Raw genomic sequence first — 26,981 nt, 5'->3', positions numbered from 1 at the left:
GGTTACGTCACTTCCTCCCGTCGCACAGCCGAAAACTTCCCCCCTTCACGCCGCGGCAGGAACCTTTGTTTCCCCGTAGTCGGAGCCGGCGAGTTCCGGGAGCGGTTCGGAAGGGGCCCCCGGGAACGGACGGAGCAGCGGGGCGGAGCGGTGAGTTGTGACGAGCTCCCCGGCTCCCAGCCGCCTCTGGGAGGCTCGAGACCTCCGCGAGGGGCGAGGTGGGAGAGTAGCTTCGTGGGGTCTTAGTTCCCTCGCTGCTGATGGGGAAGCGTCGTCATCGGCGGGCGGCCGCGCGCCCCAGGCTGGCTGCCGTCTGCCTTCCGCGGGGCGAGGGCGGGGGCGCGGGCGGGGGCGCGGGCGGGGGGTGGTGCTGAGCCTCCTGCAGTGCTGCGGGCTGGGGCTCTCCGGCTCGGCGCGGCCCCGGGGACTGGCCCTGCAGCCCTGTGTCCGACCTTCCACCAGGGTTTGGGCGACTTCTCTGGGCAGCTCCCTCCTTCCGCCTCGCCTGTCCTCTCGGACTTGCTCCTCGAAGACCTTCTCCCATGCTAGGCCCCCGGTGTCCTGCTTTGATCAAAGGGCTGACATCCCTTTTCTGAGTGTCTTCGGCCCCTTTTTTTCAGCTTCTCTTGTCACTCGGTCGGTGTGGAGTCGTGGTCTTTCCGCTTCCCCTGCGTTTCCAGACATGTCCCTAAGATATCAGTGTAACCCAGGGCCAAGAATTCAGTAGAGGATTGAAACGGGCAGCAGCTTTAAAAGATTTTTTTTTTAATCTTTTTAAAAAAGGGTTTTTTTGCAAGAGCTTCCAAAGACATGAAAAGGGCAAAGCTTGCTAGAGCTGGTGGGAGATGGCAACCCTAATATTGCACTCGGTGTGAATACGTGGTTTCCTTTATCTTGTGTCCTTGCACTTGCAGATGATCAACTCTGGACTTTTTTTTTTTTTTTTTTTTTTTTTTTTTAGGTTTTATTTATATATTCACACAGAGAGGCAGAGACACAGGCAGAGGGAGAAGCAGGCTCCCTGCGCGGGGCCCCATGCGGGGACTCCATCCCAGGACCCCCGGGGTCACAACCTGAGCCAACGGCAGATGCTCAACCCCTGAGCCACCCAGGCGTCCCAACTCCGGGCTGTTTTTTGAAAAAAGATTAGCATGTAGAATGAGAAATTGGGGATTTGGGGAAAGCATTGTGAGTATCCAGTTTCGGTTGGAAAGATCACAGAAGCCCCAGAAAGTGATTTTTAAATAAAACCTAGTTCATTCACTCAATAAATATTTTTGAGAGGCTAAGTTTCAAACCCTAGATACATAACTGAATAAAATAACTTTCTTGCCCTCATGAAGTTACAGTCCAGTGTAATTAATGAAGTTAAGCCAGGGAAAGGATTGGGAAGAGAGTACTGCAGGGAGGAACATTGTACAAGTCTCTGGTCATCAAAGAGGTGATTTTTGTTTATGTTTCTTTTACTGTTGCTTTTTTGATGTTTGAGAGGTTTGGTGGAGGCGCAGGAGGTACAGGGAAGACGGGTTTGCGTTTCTTACTGCTCTTTGCAAAGGGACTTTGTAAGTTGGTTAGAATTGTGTAGGAGGGAAAAGACCATTACACTTTACTTTGATCCCTAATAATTCCAATAGCTGTTATTTTATGGTACTTTGCAAGGTAGCAACGTGATAGTAAAAAAGAAATGTAGATTCTCCTCCCTTAAAGTACTCAATAGTTTTATAGGGAATATAACTCTTGTGCAAAACAACAACAAAAGTATGGCTCAAGGTAGAAAGTCCTAGTACCATGAGAAAGCAGTATGATGTATCCTGGGAGGGAGAGATTTTTAGTAGTGTTTGGGATGGATAAGGACACACCAGCAGTGAAGAATCCACATGAGAAATAATATTTGAACATAAAATTTAGACATCTAAAAAATGGGCAAAAAGCTTCCCGGACAGAGAAAAAATAAGTAGAGGTGTCAAGACAAGCGAATGGCTCTTCTGTATAAGAATTAAGTTTTTGTGCCAGTGAGAGTCTTTTCAAAATTGGGCTTTATTTTGAAGACAGTAGGAAGTTTTAATTTTTTTTGAAGATTTTATTCATTCTTGTGAGACAGAGAGACCTAGGCAGAGGGAGAAGCAGGTTTGCAAGGAGCCCAGTGTGGGACTTGATCTCAGATCGCGGGATCACACCCTGAGCCAAAGACAGACACTCAACCGCTGAGCCCCCTAGGCATCCCAGGAAGTTTTAATTTTTGAGGAGGAAAATGAAAAAGAAAGAAGAAATGTGTTTTGGGAACATTAGTATGGCAGTAGGGCTGAAGTCAAGGAGAATAGCTAAATTACTGCTATACCACAAAACTTAAAAGACATGAATTGGAGTAGTAGCAGTGGAAGTGAAAAATGGAACAAATGTGAGGAATGTTGCAAAGTCAGAAACCATAGGGAAGGCCTACTGATTGGTTATACAGAATAAGAGAGGATTTAGTGAGGGAAGGATTTAGGCCTCAGACTGGATTAGCAGAGAGTTGTGTCATTCATTGAAAAAGTACAGGACAAACTTTTGGGAGAAAGTATTCATAATCTCAATTTTAGCCATAACTGAATTTGAGATACCATTAGGGCAACCAGGTAGACATATCTACTAAGCAATTGGAAATGTGGGATTTGAGCCTAAGTGAGATTGGTGTGGTGATAAAAATGAAATCATCTGCCTAGAGATGGTAGTTAAAAACATGATCTATAGAAGATAACCAAGGAAGAAATTGGAAGCAGAACTAAAGAAGATAAAGACAGATACTTGGATAATACCAAGAGTGACAGAGCTGAGGATGAACCAGAGTAAGAGTTGTCAAGAGATAGAAGAGGAAAAACCAGAAAAGCTAAGTGTAGGAGAAATCAAGGAGAAAGTTTTTAACTGAAGAAGTGAATAGTATGTATTCACTTGGCCGGCATTTAATGAATACCTGCTACCTGCCAGGCATTCTGCTACGCACATAGCTAACAGGAATAGGAAAATCAATCCAGTGCGGGTTGTCATGGAATTTACATTCTAGTGAGAAAGATCTGTTCACATAATTAGCAGTGTAGTTACTCTTACAAATAAGTGCAGGATGTTTGGGTACCATCTAACAGTAAGACTTCTTGTTTTGTTGGGGGAAATGTGAAAAAAAATGAGATATGAAGGATGAGTAAGATGGGACACTTTTAACTGAATTGCTGAGGGCAGAAAGAGTAAGTATGGTAGGTTGAAAGACTTGAACTAAGTTATGTGGCTACAACAGAGAGTGGGAATAGCCTGAGATACTTAGTAACATTTAATGAATGTGTACTCTGTGCTAGATACTCTTGTAACTACTTTGCAAGTATTACCAGATCTTGTAGGGCATTAGAAACTTTGTTAAGGATGTTGTTCTTTAACCTCTGGACAGAGAGAGGTGAAAACATTTTCACCGAGTGAGTGATATAGACAGATGGGGACGCGGAGGGGGACAAGAGTGGTTGTGGGAAGACTGATTAAGCTATTATGGTAGGGCAGACAATGGATGATTGTAGCTTGGTTTAGGGTGGTGGTAGTAAGGTTTAAAAAAGGCATATTACTCAGCCATTAGAAATGACAAATACCCACCCTTTGCTTCGACGTGGATGGAACTGCAGGGTATTATGCTGAGTGAAGTAAGTCAATCGGAGAAGGACAAACATTATATGGTCTCATTCATTTGGGGAATATAAAAAATAGTGAAAGGGAATAAAGGGGAAAGGAGAAAAAATGAGTGAGAAATACCAGAAAGGGAGACAGAACATGAGAGACTCCTAACTCTGGGAAATGAACAAGGGGTGGTAGAAAGGGAGGTGGGTGGGGGGTGGGGCTGACTAGGTGACGGGCACTGAGGGGGGCACTTGATGGGATGAGTACTGGGTGTTATTCTATATGTTGGCAAATTGAACACCAGTAAAAAAAATAAAAAATAAAATACACATAAAAATGTCAATTAAAAAAAGAAAAGAAAAAGGCAGATTAATTTGAGATATATTTAGGCGGTTTGGTGATTGAATACTTGGGCTGGGTGGGGGTGATGAAGTAGGAGAAGTTAAAGTGGACACTCAGATTCTGGCTGGAGCAATGGGGTGAGTATCATTTGAGAAAGGGAATCCTAAGAGATCTGATTGGAGACAAAGAGGTTATGAGTGGCTCTATTAGGCACATGTTGAATAGGAGGCACCAGTGAAACAGCCAAGTCAAGCTGGCAGTTGGATCTTGGGAGAGATGGATGGGCTGGGGAAATAAATTTATAATCAGTGGCAAAAGGGTCTAGATCAAATGGTCTAGGGCAGTAATTCTCAAACTTTACAGTGAATCAGAATCAGCTAGAAGGTTTAATATAGATTCTGGGCCCACTCCCAGAGTTTCTTCTTCAGTTGATCTCATGGTAGAGACCAAGAGTTTGCATTTCCAACAGTTTCCTAGGTAATTTCTGTGCTGCTGATCCAGGTATCACATGCAGAGTGAGACAAAAAGAGACCCAGAACCTAATCTTGAGGAATTTATTTAAGTTGAAGTGGAATAGGAACCTACAAAAAGACTAAGAAAAAAGTAGGAGGAGAAAACAAGATTTATTATATTTATCTAAAGCTATGAATACTTTGGTAAGAACATGGAATGATAGGATAAAGGCCAAATTGCAGGAAATGCAGCATAAATAGAAGAATGAAGAAAGGGAACAAAGAATGAGAATGACTATCTGAGGAAGTTTTGGTATAAAATGAAGAATACAGGGTACAAGAGGCTTGAATATATTTAAATGTTAATGAAAAGATGCTGGTAGAAAGGGGTTGTGATGGTGGGCTGTAGAGAAGTCCTAGTAAATAATCCACAGTGCAGGGTCCAGATGGAGAAGGAAAAGGTAGGATCCAGGTACAGGTAGTAGTACATGGAGAGCCACCTTTACATTTATCAGGTGGAAAAAGGAAAGGATAGGTACAGGGATCCCTGGGTGGCGCAGTGGTTTGGCGCCTGCCTTTGGCCCGGGGTGTGATCCTGGAGACCCGGGATCGAATCCCACGTCGGGCTCCCAGTGCATGGAGCCTGCTTCTCCCTCTGCCTGTGTCTCTGCCTCTCTCTCTCTCTCTCTCTGTGTGACTATCATAAATAAATAAAAATTTATTTAAAAAAAAAGAAAGGATAGGTACAGATAAGTTTGTAGATGATTTAGTGTCTCTCTGACAGCTTCTCTTTTCTCTGTGAAGTCAGCTAATACATCTGCTGAGATAGGGTAGCAGTTTCAAGGAAAATGGAAAGTGTAACTGGTCTTGGCAGAAAGTAGGGAAGTGAGTTGACAAGAGAAGCATGACAAGATTGCTAAACTGTGTAGAGTGCTTAGAGAAGACTGGTGAGTCTGAAGATACAGTGTGTGTATTCCTCTCCTCTGCACTTAGTTTGGGTGCAGGCAGGGAGAAGGTAAATAGCAGGATGGTTGGCTACAGAGTAGATGAAACCATAGGACTGTAGAACAAGGGTGCTTAGGAAAGAGAGTCTTTGAAAGTCTGGACCTTGGAATATGTGCTGGATGAGATGTAAAATGACAGACTGAAAATAAATCAAGAAGGAAAAAGAGATGGAGAAAATAGATCATTGTTTATTAGTTGGAAATTTCTGTGTTATAAGCATTTGCCATAGATGATTCCTACTATGAGCTAAGAATTCATTCCTACCAGTACTACTGCTACCACATTCTTATGTCATTGGCATTTTTAAAACAATAATTGCTAATTTTCTGACCTTTTTTTTTAAAGCAATACCTAGATTTTAAATTAAACCTACATTTAAAGAATTAAGTTTCTTTCATGTATCTATATCTATATACATACATCTGTATACTAATACACACACACAGGACTTTTTTTTCTTGAATTCTAATCCTCAATAAGAGTGATATGGCTCTTTTCCAGTCTGTTTTGATCATGGATTTTGGAATATACAGGGAAGGAATTGTATAAAAGTAATATCATTTGGTGTAACTCCAGGGAAATATTTTTGGAAATAATAAAGGAGATATTTGATAAATTAGTTGCTGACCTCTTTGAGGATATCAATAGATGAAAAATAAATTTTATTATGTGTGCATTTGCCAGTAAAAAAGGAGAATAGAAACCAGAGAAGACAATAGAAAAAGGGTGAAGGAAGGTAAAATAGAAAACTAAAATATAAAGAATAAAACACATAACTATGAATGTTGTATTTTAGGCCCAACTACTGTTTTCTCTGTGATGAAGGAAAGACTTGGAGCAAGGAGGTACCATTATTGGACAAAGCAGGGGGAACAAGGAACTGGAGGCTTCTATAAATTCAAAGTGCAGGTGGAATGGGAAGAAAGACATGGGGCAAAAAACCAACCAAACAAAAAACCCAAAAGGAGGGTTGACCTGGTACCCTGAAGAGGCTTCTGGATCAGAAGAGTGGAAGGGATAGAACGATGGAAGATTATAGTCAAAAAGAATAGTTGTAGCTAGTTTCAGGTTTCAGTGGCTGAAGATGAAGCTCCTGGAGGGCTGAAGATCCAAGTAAACTGAGTGCAAGAAGCTAGAGAAGATCATCAATATAGATGCAATTTTAGCATTGCCAAATATGAAGATAGGGAAGAGGAAGAAAATGAGCATGATTCCATACTTAGCAACTTTGAAGGTGCAGGTGTATATTTCAAGGAAAGATGATGATGATTGGTGGTCACGGAATGTTTTTCCAAAAACAGCAGTATGGAATAAGGTCTCCATAGACCTCTTTGCTCTTTCAATACAAAGTTAAAGGAACACCATTTGGGAGATGGTGGTAAAAAGGTGATGTCAAGGGGAAATAGCAAAGGTAAAAAGATAGAAGGAGCGCTTGAGAAAAAAAGTAGAAAAATAGGGGAATATATTGGTAATGATTGGGGGCTAGAAGATGATGGGCAGCTAGCAATGAAGTTAATGAAGCTAATGTGGGGAGAGAGAGAAGATCTAAGCTGATAGTACTGGGTGGCTTCTCAAGGGAAAGGTAGTATGTGCCATAAAGCAGCCTTGATGTATACATAATAGGGAAAGGGAAACTAGAAGTTGCTAGATAGACAAAAGCAGTGGCCTTCAAACTTGTTTCATTATTCCATGTGTATAAAATTGAGCATACTTCATATATATGTTAGTTACCAATTATATGCATATACTACTATCATTCTGCATACTAAAAGCTTATTTTTTTAATTAAAAATTCTCACATTTTTCCCCCTATATTCCATTATGAAGACCACTGGGTTGGAGGGACATGTTAGTAATTTAGGACATGGGTACAAATCGTGTTCAGGTTTATAATTGCAGGGTTGTATAAAAAGAACTGACTCAAAGGTTCCAATTGGAATGTTAGTGTTGATGATACTACTTCTATAGTTTTATAATCTACATGCTGACTCTTGTCACCTAATCTGTAATGCAAACCTTTTGTATGTGATTATGGAAATACATAACAGTAAACACTTCTGGTTGTCAGCATAGAATTTCAAGTAATGATTTTTCTAGCATATTAAAGGGAGTCTTCTAAGTATTAACCCTTTGGTCAGCCTCATAAAACACATTGTTCTGTGTGAGTAAACACTATGGTCTTTAGCCATAAAAAGTTAGGCCAATAAAAAGATTAGGCTGTATTCCCCTTGAGCACTCAGGAGGAATGGCAGGTTTATTCTTTTCATCATGGACATTTTAGTGGGGAATTGTTTTCTCCTGAGAATATGTATGGTGACCAGCCTATACCTGAGTAAATTTAAAAATAACCTTTCTGTACCTATTATCTATATAAGTGATGTATAGAATAATACAATTTTAAGAAGTGACAGAGGTTGTGTCTCGATTTTCGTTAAATTACTAGTACAGCTATTTGAGATAGGTTATTTTTCTTTTAGTATTGGCTTTTGGATTCATGAATGATTCAAATATTTTAGTAGAGCACAGAATTTGACAATTATTCTGAGGCTATCAGATAGGTATCTAATACTTTCTTGAAAACTTAAAAAAAAAAGCGTAAGGGTGTGAGTGTGTGTGTATGTGTGTGTATTTCCTGTCAAAGTTGTAGAGGAATTGGGGAGAAGTAGATGGGTAAGGAACAAACAAAATTCGTTTTCAGTCGGAACTTTCATATGCCAAGATTCAACCTACAGCAAGTTTTAATGGCTTTATAAACCCCTGAAAATGAGAGATTACTGTGGAATTTGCTGACAGATCCATAACTCTAACAGTGCAAGTGTGTTGCATTATTACAATATTAACCTCAAGGATAGAAGACAACTTCAAGCCCTAGAATATTGATCAAAGGATTGAACACAAAGTATACACTTTTATTTTAATAATTCCTTGCCTGGAGAAGTATTTGAAAAAGTGACACAAGAAGTAGAATCACATGATAGCATTGGTATTAACTGAAAACAAAACTTTTTAATGTTTTGGAATTTCATAAGCCTTTGATGTACATCTTCACTGTATTTCAAGCTTCTAATGACACAGAGCATTACCATAGGCCCTATGGGGAGATTTTATATCATATATATAAATATATATGTATAATTTTATTTATAATTTATAGTAGCTATGGTACCATTCCTCAGAAACCTTGCTAAAAATAGGTTAATGCACGAGATACCACAATCTAAGTGTGATCCAATTAAGATTATCATTAGAATGTTTTCTGAGGCATTCAAGTTTGGAGCTGAGGACTAAGGAGATTAAAAAAAATACATAGTTGAAGTTAAAGCTGTAGCAGTGACCTTTATAGCTCATCACTTGGTGCTTCCTCTAACCATTGCCCTCCTGTGATACCTCATCCCCACCAATTTTTTTTTCTTTTTTTGGCAGTGGAAATCAGGTTTGAGAGAAGAAATTTTGATGTCAGCTAGACCTAAACACATCAAATTCCTGTATACTGAACTGTAAGTGTATATTTTAAAACAGGAGGGGGCTCTGTGGCAGGGAAGAGTTTATCTGGATTTAAAATTTAGCCATGGATATGAATACGTACAAAACTGATCATGTTCTTGCTTCGGGGAAAAAGAATTTGGTAGGGATAACAAAGACATTTACTTTTTTCCTGTAATAACCTTTTAGACATTTCAGATTTTGTATCTTGGGCACAATATTGCCTATTATAAATAAAAGAATAAAATAGATAACTGTTCATTGTCTTTAATTCCCCCCTCCCCTTTCTTTTTTCTTCAGGTGTTTGCAATGGCTGCTACCGTGAACTTGGAACTTGATCCCATTTTTTTGAAAGCACTAGGCTTCTTACATTCAAAGAGTAAGGATTCTGCTGAAAAGCTCAAGGCACTGCTTGATGAATCATTGGCTCGAGGCATTGATTCAAGTTATCGTCCATCTCAAAAGGTACCTACATAAATAAAAAACTTGGGGGTGAGTTTTGTAAGGCCAATAGTAGAATAGTATTAATATTTAGACCATCTCAAAACAGTCTCCTGGCCAAAATAATCTTTCCTTAAGGGTTGAAGGAATTATATTGTTTAGTGTTCTTTTCTTCCTTCATGCTTTCAGAGAACTGTTACACTACATAGAAAAGTTAGCTGGGTGGGAGGGATATTCTCTTCTACTAGTTTTTGTGTAGAGAAACCCACTTATTTACTTATTTATTTTTTATTTGATTTAATTTCTAATTCTTTAGGATCAAAACATTTTTTAAGCAACTGGCTGAAACTATAACTTATAATTATCCTTTAATGTTTTGTGGGCAAAAATCATGAAGTGAAAGGACAGGGATTTTGAGATGAAGTGGATTGGATATGCGTAGGGTAATTTAAGGGAAAAAGGATGTGTGGATAAATTGTGAGAACTATGTGGCTTCAATTTTGATAGTAACAAAGCTTTATGTGAAAAGAATATACATTTTGGTACTCTATGCTGACAAATTGAATTTAAATAAAATTTTAAAAAATTCTCTAAAAAAAAAAAGAAGAAACATTTTGCACCCAAACCTGTTTTAAATCCCAGCTTGCCTCTTATTAGTTGTGTGGTAGTAGATGCTATATCCTGAACATTTATTGTGTTTCAGGTACTTTTCTGCATGGTGTATGTGTATAATTAATTTTAACCGTGATAATGATTCTTTAAGATAGTATTATTTATTTTTAAAAATAAGAAAACTGATGGGTGTCTGAGTGGTTCAGTCATTTAAGTGTCTGACTTTGGCTCAGGTCATGATCTCAGGGTCCTGGGATCAAGCCCCATGTAGGGTTCTCTGCTCAGTAAAGAATCTGCTTGTCACTCCGCCCCTACCCCTGTTCATGCTCTTTCTCTCTCTCAATAAATAAATAAAATCTTTAAAACTGAGGTGCATAGTAACTTTTTTCCAGCCAGCCCCTATTTTCTATATTAGTAGAATGGGGATAATAAGAATTACCTTGCAAAATTGTGAAAATTAACAGAACATAAAGTATGTAAGTCACTTAGTATAGTATCTCCCTGGTACATAATAGGCTTTTCATGAATGGCAATTTTTACTATATTCTATAATACATAATACATTCTTTCAGACCTTTCTAAAGCTCTAGAGCCCTGAAACTCCAAGTTACCCAGGTCTTGGACCTAGATACCAAACTGAGAAAGGGAAAACAACTACATCACTAGCTCAGTCTAATCCCCAATCTCAAGCTAAAAACAGGCCCAGATCCCAGATTTAGCAGCCAAATCCCAGACCCAGTGCCCAAGTAAACAGTGGTATTTTGCCCCCAGTCTCCTTTCAACACAAGCTCTTGTATTCTCAAGCCTTTTTACTGTCTTTTGAATAGTAGAGCCAATGTGTCATTATTTCTTCTACCATCCTCATTCTGGTAGGTTCAGTGAGTTCCAACTCACCAAATTATACAACTCCACACAATACACTAGTAAGTTCATTCTGCTCTGGATATTGATACTATCTCAACAAGAAAAAATTATTATTACTAAAGAAACAATACTGTATTTTGAGATTCTAAAACAGAAGGAAGTTCATCTGTTAAAGTACACGAGAAGTTTGATTAAAAAGCTTCCTGTCCTTAGATTTCTAACTGGAGTTACTTTTGATCAACTTAAGAGAAAATACTCTGTTAGGTACTTAAAAGGTATAGGTTCACTTAATTGTAGCCTTTAGCTGTCCCATTTCTATCTCTAGAGTAAAAATCACTTGGAGGCAGTGGTATGCTTACAAATATTAACAACTCTCCAAATAAAGTTTCAACATAAAAATTGGTTGATATTTTCATTCGCATCATTGAATACGTTGAATCTGAATGAACTGAGAGCCACCTGTGTGGCTTAGTTAAGCATTGATCAAGGTCAACTTTTGATCTCAGCTCAGGTCTTGATCTCAGGATTATGAGTTCAAGCCTCGAGTTGGGCTCTGCGCTGAAGCATGGAGTCTGCTTATTAAGAAAGAAGAAAAAAAGAAAAGAAAGAAAAAAAAGAAAAGAAAAAGAAAGAAAGAGAGAGAGGGGGGAGGGAGGGAGGGAGGAAGGAAGGAAGGAAGGAGAGAAAGAAAAGAAAGAAGAGAAAGAAAGGAAGGAAGGAAAGAAAAGAAAGAAAAACGGAAAGAAGGAAAAGGAAGGAAGGAGAAAGAAAGAAAGAAAGAAAGAAAGAAAGAAAGAAAGAAAGAAAGAAAGAAAGAAAAAAGAAATAATGAACTTAGAACCTAACTCATCCATCAAGACTTGTAACTCTTTTGCTGAATTCGATAATAGTTTTCAAATCCTGCAAGATTGTTTTTTAGTTTTTTATGTTATAGACATGATACACTTTTAAGTTTAATCTACATTACCAACATTTTTTCCATCATTTTCCCACGTCTACACAAGTGGTCACCAAACTTTCTGTAAAGAATCAAATAGTAAATGTTTCAGGTTCTGTGGGCTGATGGTCTCTGTTAGGACAATCTGATTTTGCCATGGTAGCATGAAATTGCCATAGGCAATACATAAATAAATGAGTATTGCTGTGTTCTAATGTAACTTTATAAAAACCAGGCAGTAGGCCAGATTTGGCCTCTAGGCCTCAGTTTTCCAGCACTTGGTCTAGACAATCAGCACAGTAAATCAAGTATAGCTACCAATGAGTCTATAACCCCATTCTTTTTTTTTTAATAAATATATTTTTTATTGGTGTTCAATTTACCAACATACAGAATAACACCCAGTGCTCATCCCGTCAAGTGCCCCCCTCAGTGCCCGTCACCCAGTCACCCCCACCCCCCGCCCTCCTCCCCTTCCACCACCCCTAGTTCGTTTCCCAGAGTTAGGAGTCTTTATGTTCTGTCTCCCTTTCTGATATTTCCCACACATTTCTTCTCCCTTTATAACCCCATTCTTTTTCCCCCCTCTCCATTTCTTCCTCCTCAGAGATTACCACTGTTCTGAAGCTAATGTATATCATTCCTGTATTTTTATACATTTATGTGTTATCACAGAAAAGCAGACTGCTCTCAGATTTTCTGATTTATTTAGAATGGGAGGAAATGCCCTCCTCTTTTACAGGTTGATTCCAAGGACCTATCATATACATAAACTTTTTATACTATTAGCAGTAGATAGCAAGTATAAATATCAACAAAGTGGTAATATAAGAACAAGGGTGAAAAGACGAGCCAGAGACTGAAAATATTTGTAAATCTAGTGTCTGATAAAGGATTTATATCCGGAACCTATGAAGAACATTTTAGGGTCAGAAAAAAAAACAAACTCTATTTTTTTAAAAGTTTTAATGAGCATTTTACCAAAGAAGATATATATGTATGGCAGATAAGCACTTTAAAACCTGTTCAACATCATTAGATGTTAGGAAAATGGAAGTTCACAGTGATATACCACTATATACCAAATAGAATGTCTAAAATTAAAAAGATTAGCCATTACCAATGTTGATGAGGATGCAGAGGAACTGGGATTCTCATATACTCCTGGTGAAAATGTAAAATGGTACCACTTTGAAAAATGGTTTGGGAGTTTCTTAAAAAGTTAAACATATACCTACCATATGATTCAGCCATTTTGCTCCTAGACATTAATTCTAGAGAAATGAAAGTGAATGTCCAAAGATTTGTGCCTGAATGGTCATAATAGCTTTATTTGTAATAGCCCCAAACTATAAACAAATATCCACCAATAAATATCCAATAGATCATAAACAAATGGCATGTCCATCCAGTAGAATATTATTCAGTAATATAAGGAATGAACTGTTGATATACTCAATAACTTGAGTCACTAGGCTAAGTGAAAGAAGTTAGAAAAAGAGTATATACCATATGATTCTGTTCATATAAATTTCTAGGAAATGTAAACTAATTTATGGTTACAGAAAGCAGGTTAGTGGTTGCCTGAGGATGGAGGGAGACATAGTTTCTTTAGGATGTATACCTCTAAGAGTAATTATAGCAAGCCACAGGGAAACTTTGGGGGATGGTGGTTATATTCATTATATAGGTTGTAGTGATAGTTTCATGTGAAAATTACCAGTTTTACACTTTAATAGATACAGTTTGTATATCAGGTATTTCTCAATAAATCTTTTAAAGAAATGGATGTTACATTGGTCAAAACATATCTTAATTTTTAACTGAAAATTATTTACATTTACGATCTGCTTTTTACAGTTTGTTAGAACATTTAATTACAGACATTCCTTTTTTTTTTTTTTTTTTTTTTTCCATTTTTTAGGATGTGGAGCCACCCAAAATTTCAAGCACAAAAGCTATTTCTGTTAAGCAAGAGCCCAAAACGTCATCCAGTCTTCCTTCTGGTAATAATAATGGCAAGGCCCTCACAACTGAAAAAGTAAAGAAAGAGGCTGAAAAGAGACCAGCTGAAAAAGTAAGAATTAATTTAATCTGACTTTAAAAGGAGTTAATCACTTGTGCTTATAGACAGGAACATTGTTTCTTTCTGTGCTCACTTCTTTTGCATAATAGTAGGTAAAATACATAATAACTATTCAGTAAATATATTTTGATAATTATAGATGTTATTTTTTTGAAAAGTGAGTAAAATTTAGAAACATTATTTAACCATTTACTGAAGTCATTTCAATACATATTTGAGCTCTAGGGGATGTGCTAATTTCAAGCATTAACTTTAATCCATAACTTAAATATTCTAGATGAAATAGTTATTGAGAAAAAAAGACAGGAGAAAATAAAGATGTAAGTGACTAAATATGAAATTTGTTATAGGATGGTGTGTACCTTAACAGAGATACAGATAATTCTTGGATTGCCTATTTTGAATGATTTTTGCACATAGTTAGTTATTAAGATTTTAGCACTTAGTAAAAAATACATTAAAAATTTTGATATTAGAAAAAAAAATTTGATATTGCTTTCCTTAAGATGGAGTATATTAGTCTCATATGCTTTCATACTTTTTCTTAATATTGGTTATTCATAAATCATATAGTATTGTTTTCTGTGCTTTTAAGTTTATATAAATGGTATCATACAGGTACACATGTATATCTTTTGGCAACTTTTTCACCTCCGGAAATGTGCTTTTGAAATTCACCTGTGCTGATATATGAAGATATGAGTCTTTCAGCTACCATATAATAGTTATTTAATGAATAAATCAGTTTATCCATTCCCCTACTGATGAGCAATTAGGTTATTTCTCCTTTTTTTCTATTACAATGGAGCTTCAGTAAGCTGCTTTAAAGGTAAATTCTTTGAGCACATGATTTCTATAGATGTATACCTATAAAAAGATGTAATAGGATAGTAACATCTTCAGTATTACTAGACATTGCCAAATTGCTATCCAAAGTGCATATACTAAATTTATACACTTGCCAATAAAGTATAAGAATTGCAAATTCTCCATGTCTTATCAGACTTTTTCATTGTTGCCAATCTGACAGGTATGTCTGTAACATTTATATCTTAAAGAGAGGAGCCAGAATTTGCTTTGAAGCAAATAGGGCAGTGTCTGGATGACGGTAGATGGTTTGTTATTTACTTCTTTTCAATATATTTCAAATATGAGTAGTTTAAGATTTTATTTATTTATAATGAGTAAGAGAGAGACAGAGACAGAGGACCAGGAGGGAGGGAGGGCAGAGAGACAAGCACACTCCTTACTAGCAGGGAGCTCGACGTGGGACTCAATCCCAGGATCCCAGGATCATGACCTGAGCCAAAGGCAGATAGTTTAACCGACTGAGCCACGCAGGCACTCCCAATATCAGTAGTTTATAATTTAAAATATTTAAAATAAAAAGTAGACTTATGATAGCTTTATTAGTGCTGGGGCTTCTCATTTCAAAGCATATGATGAAGGGGGGAAAAGGCCATATAAGTGCATTGAACTTCAAGAATTCTTTAATGGATAAAAGAATACAAAGACAAATACAGATACATACTAAGATGTTTTGATTTTTTTATTTCTACCTTGCTAGTTTCTTATAATGTATTGATTATGAATTTACTATAAATCTTCTGCAGATCTTTGGTGTTTATGACTGTCCCTTATGTCAAAATATCTAGCAAGTGGACTTGGTCATCATACTTTGTCTGTCTTATCCATCTCTCCATGATTTAAGGTTTATTCTAACATGTTACTTTCTGATTGTGTGCTTTTAATAGATGAAATCAGATATCACAGAAGGAGTTGATATTCCAAAGAAACCTAGATTGGAGAAACCAGAGACAAGGTCTTCTCCCATTACCGTCCAAACTAGCAAGGATTTAGCTATGGCTGACCTTTCCAGTTTTGAGGAGACTAGTGCTGATGATTTTGCCATGGAGATGGGATTGGCCTGTGTTGTTTGTAGGTAAGTTGTACTTTTCTGTGGAAAGATTCGTTTGTTTTGTAAAGAGCAAACAAGAGGAAAAAAATCAGATCAATTGTTGGGTGTTTATATTTTGTTTTTGTAATTTGGAGGTGGATAGGAAATAAGTAGATTATTCTCTGTAAGATGCCTACGTAGCAATTTAGCATCTTGAAAATTGTCAAATATTTTTCCTCACTGTGGCATGTTTATTGTGTCATAGTAACAGTTCCTGCATTCTTGGGTTCTAGAGGGAAAGCAATTATTGTTTTATTTAACGAAGAAGAGTCTGTTCAACAGATTTAATTCTGTTCTTTTTAAGAAGTCTGTGTTGCTTTTTTCTTTGAATTGTTGATAGTACTTATAAAATAGACAGTTGCATGTTTTCTAAACACTCAACATCTTTTCCTACAAGTAATGGAAAAGAAATTAATGGATTGTGTGGGTTATTCTAGGCATTGTTTTAAAACATGGATACATAATTACAAAAACATGGATAATTTTTCTCATTAGAAGATGAATTGCAAAAATCAGAAAAGCTGAATTTTAAACTGCTTGATGCCAGAGGCTATATTTTTAATTGTTAATGGCTTGTACTGCCTGGCACAACCAAAAGGATTACCATCTTTGTTGCTGTTTTGTCATGAAAATGTTACATTCAAGTGCATTGGGACTGAGTAAATAACTATAAGCCTTTATGAACCAGACAGAGAATGAGCTAATGTACTTCTGAATCATTCGTTACAGCTTCATTGTTTACACATATATTTATTTCAACCTTTATCTACCATGAAGTTTGTATTTTTTAAATAAATGAATGGTAAGATAATAATGGAGAGAGAACTAGTAACTTTAACCCCCCATTTGGAGACTTATGACAGTCTAAGGCTGTGGTGAATGCTTTTTTGTGCTGTTAGAATTTATGTTTTCTTGATATACATATTGCTACATTCTGTTCACTTGATAACACATGTATTTATTGAACACCGATATCTGCAAGGTAATATGCCAAACACTGTAGATAATTAGGTCCTATTTCTATTTTCATATGTAAGTCAATTTAAATATATAGGCAGCTTATTTTTAATGAACTTATATATTAATGAAGAAGACAGAACAACATGTAGATAACAAATATAAAGGAATTTAATAGGAAGATAGGGAAAATTTTATGAGACTGTTGGAGTAGTAGCCAAAGTCTGCTCCCTTCTGGGAGAAAGAAAAAAATTACAATGAGAAATGGCTAGGAGAATATAGCCAAATTCAGTTACTAGCGTACCTTACTTTGATGCTTGAACATGGAATGATTGTGTAAGCTACATGGTAGAATTTGTTGTTTTGCTCTTTGGTTGTCTGGGGTTTTAATCCTCTTTTACCTATCACACTTACCAAAACAACCATAGAATAGTTTTAAATTGTTTTATTCAAATAAGTACAATGTTTGATGTATATTTCCTCAGGCAAATGACAGTGGCATCTGGTAATCAATTAGTGGAGTGTCAGGAGTGCCATAATCTCTACCACCAAGATTGCCATAAGCCCCAGGTGACAGACAAGGAAGTGAATGACCCTCGTCTTGTGTGGTATTGTGCCCGATGTACCAGACAAATGAAAAGAATGGTAGGAATCATTTTTTTTCTCTATTTTAAATGGTCTATGTCATTTTTTTGTTGATGGGTGCTTTTCAAAATAAAAATTTGAACATTTAAACTATTGAAAGAAATAATGTATACTGATGATTTAAATGTTTGTATGTATAGTGTACATGTATGATTTATATATCTATGCCTGAAGACTAGACCATGTTGTATCCATTTTTCTCTGTTCAGCTTTTAGCTTGCTGTAACATAAGCAGGATTAGAAACCCACAAGATACAAATACTCCTTGCTAGTATGTCACTGTATTTATAAACATTTAGAAATACTATAAGACACTAGGAAATGGTGAGATACAAAGCCCTCGTTTTTGGTGAGTCTGGTAAGGACACATTGAAAATGTCTATCCCTGAATGGGCTTAAACCCTCAAATTCACAAACTATGTACAGCAGCATTATTTGTATATGCGTCTCTATCTTTCCATCTGTGTTTCTTTATTCCTCATTCTGTCTTCATTGTCCTCGAGTGACCATTTATCTCATTTTCCAATGTACTTTCTCTTTTTACGGCTTGCTAATGGAACTGCCTTTTACATCATGCTGAAATGTGTTTTCACTTTTATTGGATACTTTTGTAACTGTTATTCATTTAAAAAGCAGATAAATGAACTTTATCATTTTCCTTTAAAGAAATAAAGAAGTTATTTACTTTAATGACTTCTTTCCTTCCTCCCCAGCCTTGATTAGGGTCTCTTGATAGAAGAGTTTTCACTTAACTAAATAAATTTCTACATAGACTTTTCTGTCCAAATACATCTTTTTTAAAGTCAGAGGTACTTACTTAAAACTAAAAATTCAAAGTACCTATTTTACTTGTCAATAAGTTAAATCAGAAATAGGAAATGTTTCTATTACTATGAAAAGTTGTAAAATTTCAATAATATGTATATTTTCAGTTGTGACAGGGAATTTCTGTGACAAGGTATAATTTTTCTGGCTCACTCTGATTTTTATTTATTTTATTGCTTGTGCTAGTCTCCCAGGACCTCAACCAAATGATTATGGGTGAGCAATATAGTGCGTTCTAGGGCATTGACAGAAGTGGTCGCTAAGAATTGATAATAGTAAAAACAAGTGATTTGTGAGAGTAATCTTTCTTTAGTGTATCTTCAAAGATTTTTTTAATGTTATTTTATTGTAAGTCTCAGTAAAGTAACCATTGTTCTCTTCAAAGTGTATTCTCCTCCATTTTTTGTGACAGTTTATACCAAATCTATATTTATGGTTCTAGCCCTCTTTATGGAATGAACTTTGGCAGCTGACCAGATATCCTACTGTAACTTTAAAAATAAATTATTTTTCTTCTCCACTCAATTTTTTCCCCAGTTGCCTAAACTAGATACATTGATGCATCTCTTAATTCCATATCCCTTTGTTTACCAAATTTGCTAGTTATACCTCTTAGACAATTCTTAAATCCATTCATTTTGCCCTTATTACCCCATTCCACTTCTTGTCTATTGCCTGGGTGGCTTAGTCAGTTAAACATCTGACTCTTGATCTTAGCTCAGGTCTTGATTTCACAGTGGTGAGTTCAAGCCCTGCATTGGGCTCCAAAATATTACAAAAAAAAATTACAAAAAATAAAGTCTCCTTGCTTCCTTTGAATCCACTTTACTCATTTCAATTAAAACAATTAGAATTATTCCTCTAAAATTTTTGTCTAATTTTATCTGCTTAAATATGCCCAGTGGTTCTCAGTTACTTATATAATGAGGTTATACTCATTAGGGCGAATATATGGACCTTCTCTCTTTGACCCAAGTGTGTCTTTGTATTCATCTGTCTCACCACTTCACCACATACACCCATACACTTTGGCCATGCCAGACTAAGTGTATAATTTCCTGAATATGGGGTGAACTTTCCTGTTTTCATATCACTTGCTTCTCAGCTTTTCTTCATCTGGGATATCCTTTATTCTTTATCTGCTTTACAAATTCCGTGTGTAATTCATTTATCAGTAAGACCATGTCTGATTTATTGGCATAGCATCAGAGCAGAGCTCAGGAATGGACACATCCTACTTTCTGTTCCGTGCTTAAGGTATGTAAATGAAGGAAATGTAGGTTAGTACCAGAAATAGTGAATAAGTTCAATCTGTATGTCCAGGAGTCAAAGTACTGAATGGAGAGCCATGACTACTGTTAAAACATGAGTAGAATTCACTAAGAGTAGACTCAGAGAAATAACAAAAGTTATTATCTGAAGTGAGCCTGATGATCAGGATCCAGTAAACACAAAATTTAATGAGAGAAAGGAATTTGGAAATAGTGCGGATGCTAAATTTAGTCATTCTTCCTATAATTGCTTTCAGTGCAGTTCTGATATGTGCGTTGGTTATTGCTTCAAGGTATCTCAGAGATACTATAAATAGCATCTTATATCCCCATTCTCTTTACATTAATTTTTCCAACTAGGGCAGGTTCCTCAGTACACATTATTATGGGAAGACCTAGTTAAGAATGTTGTGATAGTGTGTGACAGGCTCCAAGATCATTCTTCAGTTCTGTAATGTTCTCTTTACCAGGTAATGGGTTTTGCCTCAGCACTAAGTCAGAGACTCATGACTTACTGCAGTGGTTTTCAATCTAAGCTAATAACACACCTACTCAGCAGCATTTAGAAATATGTGGTATTTTTTATTGATTTCATATTGGCAATTATTGCCTTGAGTGGGAAATTTCATACATTCTGCAATGTATGAAGCAGTAAGCCAATGAAAAATTATAGTACCTTTGTTGAGCAGCACCAAGTCAATGATAATATCCTCATTCCCGAAACTAGTATTATCAGCAAAGGACTAAGGGTTCCGGGTATTTTGTACTCAACTCATAAGATAGCTAGGTGATGTAGAAAAAGTGGAAAATGATCCAAACATGATCTAGGCAAAGGCCCTTTCTGGGCATAGTTGGAGTCTTCATCTGCTAACACCAGAATAAGTTAGGTCAGTCTTCAGAGTCTAACGTCTGGAATAGTAGATGTGGGTTGAAGGAAGTGTAAGATTGAAAGCCATGGTTATGAAACCATGAATTTCTGATTTACTGAGGGCTGCGTTCTCATAACATGGTTTTGCAATAAAGGATAAGATGGTCCTCTTTTCCTGCTGGTAAGAGTTATTTTACCACAGGTAGTCTTCTAGCATACCTAATTATATTCTTGACCTGAATGTTGTTTTATAAGTGATGTTTGAAAGTAGCTATACTTTCATATGCAAGACATGTAATATAAAAAATGGGATTAATTGAAACATAAAGGCCAAAATTATATAGTAGAGCAAACTGTAGCACAAGATTATGCAAGAAAGTTCAGGCAAAAAGACTGCATTGAAATTACCAGAAATGGGAACAGATTATTAATAAATTTCCTGATAGGAGCACCTGGGTGGCTTAGTGGTAGAGTGTCTAGATGCCTTTGGCTCAGATTGTGATTCCAGGATTGTGGGATCAAGTTCTGCTTCAGGCTCCCCATGGGGAGTCTGCTTCTCCCTCTGCCTATGTCTCTACCTCTCTCTGTGTGTCTTGTATGAATAAATAAAAAATTAATTAATTAATTAATTAATTTCCTGATATAGTTCTGTATGGTTATATGAAGATTGTCAAAGATGTGGACTGGCTGGGAGCATCTTTCCCCATCTAGTATGCATGGGGTTCTTCCAGATTCAGTTTTCTTATCCTATATAAATGATGATGAATAAATAAAAACTATTACTGTCAGCACTCAACATGTGCCAGACATTATACTAGACACATATGTAATCATAATGCATCCTCATAACCCACCTTAAAAGCAGGTAGTCTTATCCCTATTTTGCAGACAAAGAGAATGAAGATTTTAGAGATTTACATATTTTTCTGTGGTAACATAGCTAGGGAAGTAGTTGAGCTGGGTTTTAATCCTATATCTATTTGACTCTAAAAACTGCTTTTAAACACTACACTATACTGTTTATATAGTTATGATTATTTACCTGGAAAACATTAAATAATAAACTGAAAAATGATTAGAGTTCAGAAGAGAATTTAATAAATTACCAAGTTATAAAGAAAAAAATCAATTACTGGTCAAAATAAAACCTAAAATGCTTATAAAGGAAGTGTAGATACAGAAGTCTCTTTGATAACATAGAAAATTATATTTGTGGACTTTTTCAAAAGGTTTAGTATGCCTCTTCTGCAGTGTGGGAAAACCTCAAAAAGATACATCATTTATCACTAATAGTTTTTTATCTTCATTCTGTATTTGAAATAATATAATTGATCTGAATCACCTCTTTAACTCACCCTCTGTTAGAGGTTTGTGTCTGAACATCAAGAAGAAAACTCCTCTAAGTCTTTGACCAACCATAATAAATAAATATACTTCATTACAAATGAAGCTAACTGGTTACAAATAATTTGTGATTTTCCTTTTTTTAAAGAAACAATTTGATTTATCTTGTTAAAATGATATTTAAATCAACCTAATCTGCATTATTTCTAAAAGCTTAATATTACCTTTACTGTTTAGAAATGAATAAAATCTGTAAAACCATTCATAGGATGATGATAAAAATAATTTGTCCAAGAATCTATATTTTCAGTATCACCACAATATTTTTTAAATGTTCAACTGTAGGGGCACCTGGCTGGCTCAGTCAGTTGGGCCTCTGCCTTTGGCTTAGGTCATGATTCCGGAGTTCTGGGATGAAGTACCACAACCACAATCAGGTTTCCTGCTGGGCAGGGAATCTGCTTCTCCCTCCATCCTCCCCCCTCTGGTGCTCTCTCTCTCTCTCTCTCTCTCTCTCTGTCTTTTATTTATTTATTTATTTATTTATTTATTTATTTATTTATTTAATAAATTTATTTTTATTGGTGTTCAATTTGCCAACATATAGAAGAAAACCCAGTGCTCATCTCTCTCTCAAATAAATAAAATCTTTTTTAAAAAAATGTTCAACTGTATTTCAATTCAATGAAGGGTCCTTTGACAGATTTTTTTTTTTTTGTGCATTCAATTAAGATTTTGTATCTAATCCACTGATTTTTACAGGCTCAGAAAACTCAGAAACCACCACAGAAACCAGCACCCACAGTTGTTTCTGTAGCTCCAGCTGTCAAAGATCCATTGGTTAAGAAACCAGAAACTAAACTCAAACAAGAGACAACTTTTCTAGCATTTAAGAGAACAGAGGTCAAGGTACAGTACATTTCATTTTTATCTAAGATTGGATTTTAATTTAGTTGAATAAAAAATACTTGAAAAAAAATATTGATAGGGAACTTTATATACTAAATGGCCATATGTTGGGAAAAGACTGCATTTCTATTACCAGTAGTTAGAAAGGGAGCATTTCTATAATTATTTAATATCTAACTCTGCTATTTCTCTTTTTATCAAAATTAGGAAAGATCATCTATAAGCATTCCAAGGTTGTATTCTTTATCATTTCCATGTAGTCAGACACTTATCTCCAATCAGGAATTTTCTTTTAATTCTAAATACCTCTGCCCTCAGTAGCAACAGTTTTGCTCTTCACATTACTTGTGTTGATTGGCCTTGCAGCATTTTTTCTGTTTATTGGCTATTGAAGAAGTTTTCTTCATCTTATTTTTTTTCCTTTATTATCATGAACTTTCATGGTACCTATCTTTTATACTAAGGGACCATATTATCTATTGAAAGCGTCACCTTTCTCGTTCTTAGTTTTACATCTTTGAAATCACACTATATAATATCTGGCATTTTGGTATCATGGAATAAAATATTTTTGTAAACTAATTTTATAACGAAAACAATATTTTTACTGAACTACACATTCCAGTTTTAAGCAGAGTACTAAAGATTTTAGAAAATATTAGCCCCAATTTCTCAAAAGTTGATCCCAGAAAATTCTAGGTATTACCCTGTTCTACTGACTATAAGTAGCAAAGTTCAAGAACCTTGGTGTGATGATAAAGAATATGAATGTAAAGGGATGCCTGAGTGGCTCAGTTGGTTAAGCATCCAACTCTTGATTTCAGTTCAGGTCATGATCTCAGGGTCATAGGAATGAGCCCTGCATTGGGCTGTGTGCTCAGTGGGGAGTCTGATCTAGAGTCTTACTCTCCCTCTCCCTCTGCCACTCCCCTTGCTCTCTCTCTCTCTCAAATAAAAAAATATATGAATATAAAGTACTTTGAGAAAGATATTGATAATTTTATTTGCAGATCATTTTAAAACTTACTTTGCCAGGGAAGTTAATATCTAAAGGATATCTGCATTTGCCATGTAAAAACTTAGCAAATTGGAATAGAAGGAAGAATAATTTATTGAAAGTAATTAGAGTTGCTGTATTTTATACTTAAATCACTTTTAGATAGATTTTTATACCAACTTGTTACTACTAAAGTATAATTTTAAGAAATCCAACATGAAATTTTGTGGAAAATAAATTAAGGTCTCGGCTGTCATGTTTATTTTGATTTAGAAGTCTTGGTGTTTTTATGATGAAAGTGAATACATTTTTACTATGGAAAAATTTGTTTCCTTTCACATATTAAAAAACATGGAAAAAATAATAATAAAAACAAATGGCTTTCTAACTAGGATAATGGGCAAGAAAATATTAATAGATAAAAATTGAAAAATAGCTGAGAAATTTATTATCTATGCTGAAATGCTAAAAAATTTCTTGGTTTCCATTGTTTGTGTTATTTTATTTTTTCGTGCCCTGATAAGCCATCTGTCATTCTGTTGAAAGGCAATACAAGTAACTGCAAGCCAATAAACTAAAATGCTGTACATACAAAATCTGCTTTCTGTTTGTACTTCATAAGTGTTGGTCTTTTTAATTACTTCAGATGGATATTCTTCTGTGAAGTTTGTTGAAAGATCATTTAGCCATATGGCAGACAGTTTTATGTTTAATAGAAAAGGGAAAAAATTAGATCTTTCCTAAAAAGAAAATTAAAAGTTTACTACACTTGTATCCTTTTGCTTCCTTTACTAACTTTTTCTCATTACCTGTGTGTGTTCCTCCAGGAATTTATAATTTATGTGTGGCTTATCTTCTCTGGATAACCTTATGAGATAGTTACTATAAAAAAAAAAAATCCTAGTTTTTAGAGTATGTAAACTAAAACCTGGACTTCCTCTTATAAATATCTCAGCACTTTATTGTGATTACTTTTCACATTGATTAAAAATGTTTACATGCAGGGGTGCCTGGGTGGCTCAGTCAGTTAAGGGCCAACTCTTGATTTCATCTCAGGCCATGATCTCAGGATCCTGGGATTAAGCCCCGTGTCAGGCTCCATCCTCAGCAAGGAGTCTGCAAGCGTTTACATGCAGATAATATTGAAGGCTACTTTGTAAGAACTAGCAATGTTTTTATCGACTCAGAGTTCAGGTCTGAAGTACAACTGCATGTATTTTAGGCATGGTAATTGCCATATTTCTGAGTAAAATACTATTTGTAAAACTTAATATTTTACCAATATGTAAATTTAACACTTTTGTGAATCTTAAGAATATAAAGGTAGAAAGAGAGCTAGTGAGAAGTTCAGTTTAAAATTAACTTGAAAAAAAAGTTTTGCCTGATGAAGTTTAAAAAAAAAATTATCCTCATGTGAATAAGAGCAGTACTTATTTATATAATGACATTGGTATCATTGTTAGCTTTTGACTGGCCAAGGAAGTTAATTTGAGAAACTAAGGTGTTATATCTTTAAGAAATTCATCTGGGAACAAGACAGGCCTGCTTAAAATGTCACTGTATAGCTTATGAGGCAGTTAATAAAATCCTTTATACAGAAGCAGGGATCTCTTGTATGCTTGTTTCAATGGAAACATGAACAAATTGTGAAAATAAGGTTATGAAACCTATTCAATACATCACCAGAGCTGTACAGTTCCAAATAGTTAACATTACACTATATATACATGCATACAAACACAGAGACACACACACAGATTTCCATATATATTTTGCAGTGCAGGAGTTATTTGCTCAAAATTGGAGTTGGAACATTTTTTTTAAAAAATGAATTCAGAATCTGACACATTCACTCAGTAAGTAATTATCAAATGAATCTATTTATCTCAGATGTTTTCTAAATGACCTGGGCACAAACATTTTTGTCCATTAAGAGTGTTTTGAGGGATCCCTGGGTGGCGCAGTGGTTTGGCGCTTGCCTTTGGCCCAGGGCGTGATCCTGGAGACCCGGGATCGAATCCCACATCAGGCTCCCGGTGCATGGAGCCTGCTTCTCCCTCTGCCTATGTCTCTGCCTCTCTCTCTCTCTCTCTGTGACTATCATAAATAAATAAAAAAAAAATTAAAAAAAAAATTAAAAAAAAAAAAAAAAGAGTGTTTTGAAATAATTCACAACCCAGTTGGAGCAATGTGTAAAGAATAGGGTACTTTACTGAAATAGATAATACCTTTTTTTGGTGAAAAACAAGTTATAGCATTAAATCTGATTTTCTGATGAGCTTATAAGTGAATTTAAAGCAATTCCCAAAAAGGAATTTCATATATTTCTTTTTTGGAATCATTAGAATAAGAAAGTGACATCCCAGAATTTCTGCTTTGGAAATGGTAGGGTCTATTAGCTATGGATAAATGTTATTGTTTGTGTTGTTTCAGATCAGTTTCATAAGAACTTAATTTTGGTGGTGTGATTTAAATTTCCCCAAGTCATTACTTTTGTAACATAAAATAAATGTAATGTAAAGTCCAACAATTAACTGTTATTTATTTATATATATTTATATATATAAATTTATTTGTATAATTAAACATCATATATTTATAAAGATATAATTAAGTGTTAATTACATTTCACTCTTAAGCAGTATTTATCTTATTTTTTTTAGACGTCCACGGCTATTTCAGGAAATTCTTCTAGTACCAGTGTTTCCTCTTCAGTAACTAGTGGCCTAACTGGATGGGCAGCTTTTGCAGCTAAAACTTCCTCTGCTGGTCCATCAACAGCAAAATTGAGTTCAGCAACCCAAAACAACAGTGGGAAACCTGCTACCTCATCAACTAACCAGAAGCCTGTGGGTTTGACTGGTCTGGCAACATCATCTAAAGGTGGAATAGGTTCCAAAATAGGTGCTAGTAACAGCACTGCACCAGCTGTACCATTGAAACCACCTCCACCTCTAACTTTGGGCAAAACTGGCCTGAGTCGCTCTGTTAGTTGTGACAATGTTAGCAAAGTAGGTCTTCCGAGTCCAAGTAGTTTAGTTCCGGGAAACACCAGCCAACTCAGTGGGAATGGAAATAGTGGGACATCAGGACCTAGTGGAAGTACCACTAGCAAAACCACTTCAGAATTAAGCAGCTCTCTCTCAGCATGCCCTAAAGGTCCAACTTCACAAGAATCACAGCTCAATGCCATGAAACGATTACAGATGGTCAAGAAGAAAGCTGCCCAGAAGAAACTCAAGAAGTAGTGTGGCCAAGTAGGTTTTTATATCAAATTACCCTAAGATCTTATTATTAAGACATAAACTGTAATATACTATAACTTAATAAAAATCTTCACAATGAAAAAAAAA

General features: G+C 35.8%; 1 protein-coding gene across 2 annotated transcripts; it reads left to right on the top strand.

The window, feature by feature from the left end:
• Positions 1-29: 29 nt before the first annotated feature.
• Positions 30-26,981, top strand: INTS12 (integrator complex subunit 12). 2 transcript variants are annotated; one of them, XM_041759129.1, is made up of 8 exons: positions 30-150; positions 8,856-8,929; positions 9,216-9,380; positions 13,694-13,846; positions 15,610-15,797; positions 17,255-17,414; positions 22,485-22,631; positions 26,292-26,981. In XM_041759129.1, exons 3-8 carry the CDS (start codon positions 9,225-9,227, stop codon positions 26,874-26,876), a joined length of 1,389 nt encoding a protein of 462 aa, XP_041615063.1. In that variant the 5' UTR covers positions 30-150; positions 8,856-8,929; positions 9,216-9,224; the 3' UTR covers positions 26,877-26,981. The 2 variants fall into 2 exon arrangements, with proteins under 2 accessions (XP_041615063.1, XP_041615064.1); XM_041759130.1 differs by lacking the exon at positions 30-150 and adding an exon at positions 1,026-1,188.

Source organism: Vulpes lagopus, chromosome 6 (genome assembly GCF_018345385.1).
Source record: "Vulpes lagopus strain Blue_001 chromosome 6, ASM1834538v1, whole genome shotgun sequence".
NCBI lineage: Eukaryota > Metazoa > Chordata > Mammalia > Carnivora > Canidae > Vulpes > Vulpes lagopus.
The sequence above is the reverse complement of the archived record's forward strand: the minus strand, read 5'-3'. Positions and strand labels throughout refer to the sequence as shown.

Excerpts from the sequence above, each read along its gene's own strand:
- INTS12 (XM_041759129.1), top strand. The coding sequence starts at position 9,225 with ATGGCTGCTACCGTGAACTTGGAACTTGATCCCATTTTTTTGAAAGCA. Across the intron at positions 13,847-15,609 it reads AAAAGAGACCAGCTGAAAAA|ATGAAATCAGATATCACAGA; the intron begins GTAAGAATTAAT and ends TGCTTTTAATAG. Across the intron at positions 17,415-22,484 it reads CCAGACAAATGAAAAGAATG|GCTCAGAAAACTCAGAAACC; the intron begins GTAGGAATCATT and ends TGATTTTTACAG.